At 36.1% G+C, this 7,060-nt stretch overlaps 1 protein-coding gene across 1 annotated transcript in view; it reads left to right on the top strand.

The window, feature by feature from the left end:
* ZC3H14 (zinc finger CCCH-type containing 14) overlaps window positions 1-6,802 on the top strand; it is a 37,381-nt gene extending 30,579 nt beyond the window's left edge. Inside the window, exons 13-17 of the mRNA XM_015825485.1 lie at window positions 1,258-1,378; window positions 3,491-3,627; window positions 4,299-4,393; window positions 6,205-6,308; window positions 6,520-6,802. Coding sequence (XP_015680971.1) covers window positions 1,258-1,378; window positions 3,491-3,627; window positions 4,299-4,393; window positions 6,205-6,308; window positions 6,520-6,526 — 464 coding nt within the window. The 3' untranslated portion in view covers window positions 6,527-6,802. The remainder of the gene's footprint in view (window positions 1-1,257; window positions 1,379-3,490; window positions 3,628-4,298; window positions 4,394-6,204; window positions 6,309-6,519) is intronic.
* Window positions 6,803-7,060: the final 258 nt, after the last annotated feature.

The raw sequence follows: 7,060 nt of genomic DNA, 5'->3' as shown, positions 1-7,060 counted from the left end.
AATATTGTAATCTTTATAAAACTTTTAATTAAAAAAAAAAAGAAATGGAGGAAGAAGATGGAGAAGGTCTGCTGGGGATGATGGAGCTCCAGGCGGCAAGGGCTGCAGGAATGGTGCAAGGCAGGTCAGCAGGGGTGACAGACTGCAGGGCTGCTAAAAGGACAGAAATGGGGAGGGGGAAGATAACTGGGGAGAAGTTGAAGCACACCTGGCAGTTGTAAATTAAAGCTGACTACCCAAGCCCCCAAATTTTTGTCATGTAACTGTGGGGATGCTGCAACAGTCACATCTTCAAGGACTGGGGTGTAAGTACCATTTGTTCAGGGCCATCATAACTTTGAACAGTTACTGAACAGATGGTTGTTCAGGGAGACTACTTTAAAGGTTTGAATATTATGTTGCTACTTCTTAGCTGCTCAAAGTCTTTGGAACTGAAAGTATGCAATAAAGATTCTATTTGATGTGGCTTTCAGACAATTCTAGAGAATGAAGTTTATGAAATATTTGAGTATAACAGTAATAATTAAGGTTTAAACAATTACTGACATTCTTTATCCTCCATTCTACTGTTTCTACCACCAGTGTTAAGAGGAACTGCAGGTAATAAAGAAATAACATTCCATTGTCTTTGATACTTATACTTTCATCATGAACTTCTGAAAAACAGACTAACATGTAATTGGCCATTTTGATGAAGCAGCATTTATCATGCTCTGAATATAAAAGAATATAAAAGAATCTACAGCAACAAATATGAATCACAATATTGGCTCTGCGCATAAAGCACATTTCATTAGTCATTCTTAGTAGTAGTTTAGGGATTCTGTAAAAAGGATGGGAAGGACCAGTTAATTAATAAACATGAAGATTTTATTTTGAATTTCTGCTTTAGTTGTTGAAATATCTTTCAGCCAGTTCTGAAATAAAATTTGGTTGCTGTTTGACGGTGAAGTAAGGATTTGTGGTGAAAATATGTCTGAAGCCTATGTAACCCTAGAATGACTGACTGACTGACTGAATGAATTTATAGCATGTATATAGCTGCCCATCTTTCAATCAATTGTGGATGTTCTTGGTTCAATTAATTTGGGAGTTATACAAATTGCTTAGTGGCAAACTTATTCTGTCTTTGTGGATATTTCCACTTTTCTGAATTTCCTTCTAAATTCTGTGTATCTATACTGTATAGTTGTTTTGATCAAAGCTCTCTTCTGCAATCCAGATGTCTAACTTTGCTTCTTTGGCTATTCTTCACAGTAGAGATGGAAGAAATAGGCATCTTACAGAAGATGGAGAAAGTACCCGAGCGCTGCAAATACTGGCCTGCCTGCAAAAATGGAGATGAATGTGCCTTCCATCATCCTACACTTCCATGCAAGTAAGTGGCACTGAACTTCTCAATAGAGTTTCACCTAACTTGCCTTCCTAGCTTTCAGGCACATGGATTCGCGCAAAAAACTTTTTGTTGCATCACTAGCACCAATGAGATGTTTGTGTTAAAATTGAATTTCATTGCCATGGATCGTGGCTGCAGCCAGTAGCTAAAAGGATAAACAGGGATTGGAGGATAATTGGTCATTATCTATATGTAGCTTCCAAAGTTTTATCAAGATGTTACCGAATATTTCTCATTACTAGGCATAAACAACTTGACTTGAATTGATGGGTAGTCACTGCTGTGCTTGCTACATAAGGGAAAACAAACTCACAAAAGGGGGGATTTTCACTGTGTTAGTTTCCCAGCATTACATCAGCAGGACAACTATAACTTAAACAAGGCCAAAACAAGATTGGAAATTCTGAACCTAGATGTTAAATTCTTTTCCAAGAAAAGATGGATGTTTATCTATTTATGTTATGTTCTGGTGATTTGCTTATTTTATGCTATAGTTGTTACTACTCATATGTAATTGATAGTTGTGGAAAGGAGCCTAGAGCTGTGCCAGGGTCTCGAAATTTAAAAGAAGAGATAAAGATTTCCCACTCTGATTCCCCTGCATTGTGGGAAGAGTTCAGGTGAAAGAGAGACACGAGCACTATTTTGGCAATCAATGCTGAGTGACCCTAACCCATTTGATGGAACTCTGGATGTAAGGATAACTACTACATTTGATGATGATGATAATAATGATAATAATGATGATGATGATGATGATGATGATGATGATGATGATGATGATGATGATGATGATAATAATAATAATAATAATAATAATAATAATAATAATAATAATAATAATAATAATAAAGTTGGAAAGGACCTTGTAGGTCTCCTAGTCCAGCCCCCTGCTCAGGCAGGAAACACTATACCATTTCAGACAAATGGCTGTCCAGTCTCTTTTTAAAACCTCCAGTATTGGAGCATTCACAGCTTCTGGAGGCAGGCTGTTCCACCGATTAATTGTTCTACATTTCTCCTTAGTTCTAGGTTGCTTTGTGGCAACTGCTGTCATGTCACCCCTAGTCCTATTTTATGGAGCTTAGTGCTAATATAAGACCATAAGCCCTAAGAGCTTATGGTCTAAATTTCAACAAAGATTTATCAGGGAGAAGTGGGAGCAGCAAAATACCAGGTTGTATGAGAGGAAAAGACTTTTGGCATGAATTTTATTTGAGTAAAAGATAGGAGTTCAGACAGATTTTTATTTTGTTAAAGCATTTATCTTTAAGTAATTTGAACAATCAGTGATCAATCATGAATTTCTCTCCATTTCTATGTTGGAAGGATGGGGTGAAAATGCAGTTAATGCTGTCATTGTGTATGTGTGTGTGTGTTTGCCTGTGAACCTAGTTCTAGGGAATTGCTGAATATCAAAAGGCATCGCAGCCTCTTTTTCACCATTCTTACATTGAAACTTTTTGAAATGTTTACAGTCTTCATTTTCTTTCATTTTTCATGGCTGTGCCTGATATGTTTCAGATTAGTAATAGGTTGCCTGCTCTCCATTTCTTAATCTGGGAAATCAGATTCATTTATCATAAATGTGAAGATTCTTTTCTTTTTTTCCACACATTGGTGAAGGACTTTATGATATAATTGGGTACTTATTTATTTATCAAATATTGAAACTGCCCATCTTCCTCACAGAGGGACTCTGAGTGGTATAGAAATAACTTGAACAAAATCCAAAGTCCTTGAGAGCCCTTTGGGCCTTTGGTGGGTTTTTTTGGGTCATTTGAGACTTGGAGATTTTGCACATGCATGCACACATAGAACAATCAAACTATACCTTTTGGGTTAACCTCTCTATATGGGAATTCTTCTGCTGCTTGGATTTTTCCCCGACTTCTATCCAATTTTAATCAAAATATTTGGAGCTTGAGGCTTTTTAAAAAAAAAATCCCCACTGATATCTTTCATGGCTTGATTTGAACCTGAAAACCCTATTCTCATGTTTTCTCATGTAAAACTGGTCTAAGCAATTTTGAAAGGGTGAATATTGGCAAGCTCGTTCTGAAGGAATAACAAGTATTTTAATTCATATTTCAGAGTCTTTCCAAGCTGTAAGTTTGCTGACAAATGTTTATTCATCCATCCAAACTGTAAATATGACGCCAAATGTACCAAATCAGATTGTCCTTATACTCATGCCAGTCGACGGGCACCGCCAGCACCACCTAAACAAGGTAAGATTTTCTTGATATTTTTAAAAAAATGAGCTTGCTTAGAATATGCCAGTGACAGCAAACTCAAATCCAAAGGTTCATTGATCTTTATAACAGCTAGTTGTATTGTTAAACTAATCTGCTGCCTAAAAACAGCCACTAAATTCCAGTCGGTTGTGAGCTGTCTGGTCATATCTAGTATGGCCAAAAGGAGTGAAGGATGTGACTCCAGTTTTGATGCCTTGCTCATCAAATACTGACCCTCACTTGGAATAGGGCATAATGGAAATCCCCCTTTCTTCATTTGCTTCAGTCCTCAGCAAGAATTGCTCTGTACGCATGGAATGCTAGGATTCCCCCCTTTCTAAAACAATTTCGGGCACAGCATTATTCATGCTACTTTTTCTCATGACTAACTCATAAAACTGGCAGAAATTATTATTTTTTACTTTTTGGAAATCACCGCAGTTCTTACTGAATTCCATAATTACCTCCTACTCTGCCAGTGGCTAGGTCAAAATTCAGTGCCTTCAGCTATATGATTTTCCCATAAGTATACATTGGGAATTGTAGGAGCCACCAATTAAAATCACACACACATATGACAGTATTCACAATTCTTTAATTAAATATTTAATTAAATATTAAGCTTTGGAATAACTTAGGAATAGCTGTTTCTTTCTCATTAATAGTTTCAGCTCCAGCCCCACCAACAACTTCTACCAGCCAGCTTTGCCGCTTTTTCCCTGCATGTAAGAAAATGGAATGTCCTTTCTATCATCCCAGAGTAAGTATCGTAGATTGAGATAGATAGATATATATAGAGAAAAAAAAATTGGAAAAGTAGGCTAAAATGGAAGTATCTGCTGTTTTCTCTTAGAAATTTTAGTTTGAACCCAGGGCATTTTATATAAAATAGGATATTTACTGAGTATATATACATGTGTGCGTGTGTCTCTTGTCTGCACACTGAGAATCTGAAAGAAATAGATAGGACAGTGAAGAAAAATGGGTGATGAAACTTGAGAAGGGAAGAATGATCCAAACAGAATACAAATGGACAATGTGCACATAAGACATGAAATACACAAGACAGAGTAATCTGTGGGGAGGGGAAAGTATCATGTGTCTGATTAACGAAACACTTAAAAGGACTTTCAGGCATATTTTTTCCTAAAAGCATTTATTAAGGTTACAGAGACGTCAGTACGGCATGGTGGAAATGCTTAGATCTGGATTCTTTTCAGTTACACATACATTCTAAGCATTTTTCCCCACCCCTATTTTGGGGTCATGGTTCACATCTTCCAATTAACTTGGAAGCTGTGATTTACTTCCGGTTTCTTTTTCCCAGGCTTTCACTGTTGCCTGATTTAACTATAAAAATACCAGACAGTTCTGCATATTGTCAAAGCAAGAATATACAGTATTTGCAGCGTTGACAGAAAGTTTTGCTGGTGGTAATGAAAGATATATTAAGTATAGGAAAGAGAAGAGACACATGAAACATTAGTCTGTGTATTGATACCTGAGTTTACAGATTATATATAACATGCAGGATTTTGGTAACGAAGACTGGAATCTGGACCAAGGTGGTATTCTATGTTTAGAAAAACTGGCAAACATAATAAGCAATAGCAATTTATGTTAGCTTGTAACGCCCTAGGCAAAAATTCTATTGTTTGGTATTCTGTTATTATACAGAATCTTTCCTTTAGGACAATATATTTCCCATAAAATTTATTTTTTTTAAATTCGGCATTTTGGTACTTCTAATAATAACAGTTTTATGTTAAACTCTAGGATAAAGTATTTGCATATTAGCATTTGTAGCTTCAGTGATGGCTTTCGCGTGTGAATGCACAATCACAAATAGAAGTTTGCATCAAACTTGTTTGATCTGACCTAGGAGTTAACTCTAAAAAAATCACAAAAAAATTCCAACTTTGGTTCAGTTCACTCAGTTTAGATACTACTACTACTACTACTACTACTACTACTAATAATAATAATAATAATAATAATAATAATAGAGTTGGAAGGGACCTTGGAGGTCCTCTAGTCCAACCCCCTGCTCAGGCAGGAAACCAAATGGCTGTCCAGTCTCTTCTTAAAAACTTCCAGTGTTGGAGCATTCACAACTTCTGGAGGCAGGTTGTTCCACTGATTAATTGTTCTAACTGTCAGGAAGTTTCTCCTTAGTTCTAGGTTGCTTCTCTCCTTGCTTAGTTTCCATCCGTTGCTTCTTGTCTTGCCTTCAGGTACTTTGGAGAATAGCTTGACTCCCTCTTCTTTATGGCAGCCCCTGAGATATTGGAACACTGCTATCATGTCCCCCCTCGTCCTTCTCTTCATTAAACTAGACATACCCAATTCCAGCAACCGTTCCTTATATATTTTAGCCTCCAGTCCCCTGATCATCTTTGTTGCTCTTCTCTGTATTCTTTCTAGAGTCTCAACATCTTTTTTACCAATGATTACTTGAATGATCCCATTGGACAATTGCATATTTTTAAAAGAAAAAGCATATACTAAATAAATTAAAACGAGCCAAATTTAATTCTTGCAAGTTTTTAAGCCTTTCATTTATCTTGTTAGCACTGCAGGTTTAACACACACTGTACCAGAGTGGACTGCACATTCTACCACCCTGTTTCTGTACCACCACGTCATGCCTTGAAATGGACTCGAACACAAACTAGGTAACTAGTTCTTTTTACTAACTGTAATTACATCTCTTAATAGAGCATGAAAATGTACAGTCAGGCATAAAACCTATGTAAGTTCAGTTCTTTATTGTTTGCTGAACAATGTATACTTGAAACTTTCAGTTTTGACACATTTTAAAGATGATTTTTAAGAATACCATTTAAATGAGATAATGCTTGCTAATGTTCTCTGTTTGTCTTTCAGTGAATAATCAGAGATCGTCATTCAATTTTCCTTATTGTACTATGATGGTGGCAGTATGCTGGCTGATGGTAAAAGAGGCTATAAAAGTTTACCACCTACTCCAGGCTTTGAATATGTATTGTTTCATAAAATGAAATTGATTACACACTTGAAATATGTAATTTTCAACTGTTGTATATTTAATAACTGGTTTTACATATTTTTACTGTAAAATTGACTGTAGGAAAGAGGAAATTTGCTTTAATCCTTAATTAAAATACCAAGACAAGCTTTTTGTTCTACATATGTTGGCCTATTGTCTTTTTTTTACTACTGAAAAAGTAGATTTTTTTCCTTGAAAAATAGGTCGTAAGCTATCTAGAATAGCTCATAGGTGCTCTTAGAAGAATGTCTTTTTTTGAAAATTCTCTTTTCATAGGAAATGACCGGCAGCGTTCTCTCCCCACAGACTCTTCTCTTGACTTTTCATTTCTTAACTTAGTGACTATATTCCGAACAGAAATCAGTATGAAGGCTAAAAGCAATCCTTTCTTGTGGAACT

Source organism: Protobothrops mucrosquamatus, unplaced genomic scaffold (assembly GCF_001527695.2).
Source record: "Protobothrops mucrosquamatus isolate PMUCROS unplaced genomic scaffold, P.Mucros_1.0 scaffold2660, whole genome shotgun sequence".
NCBI classification, from domain to species: domain Eukaryota; kingdom Metazoa; phylum Chordata; class Lepidosauria; order Squamata; family Viperidae; genus Protobothrops; species Protobothrops mucrosquamatus.
The sequence above is the reverse complement of the archived record's forward strand: the minus strand, read 5'-3'. Positions and strand labels throughout refer to the sequence as shown.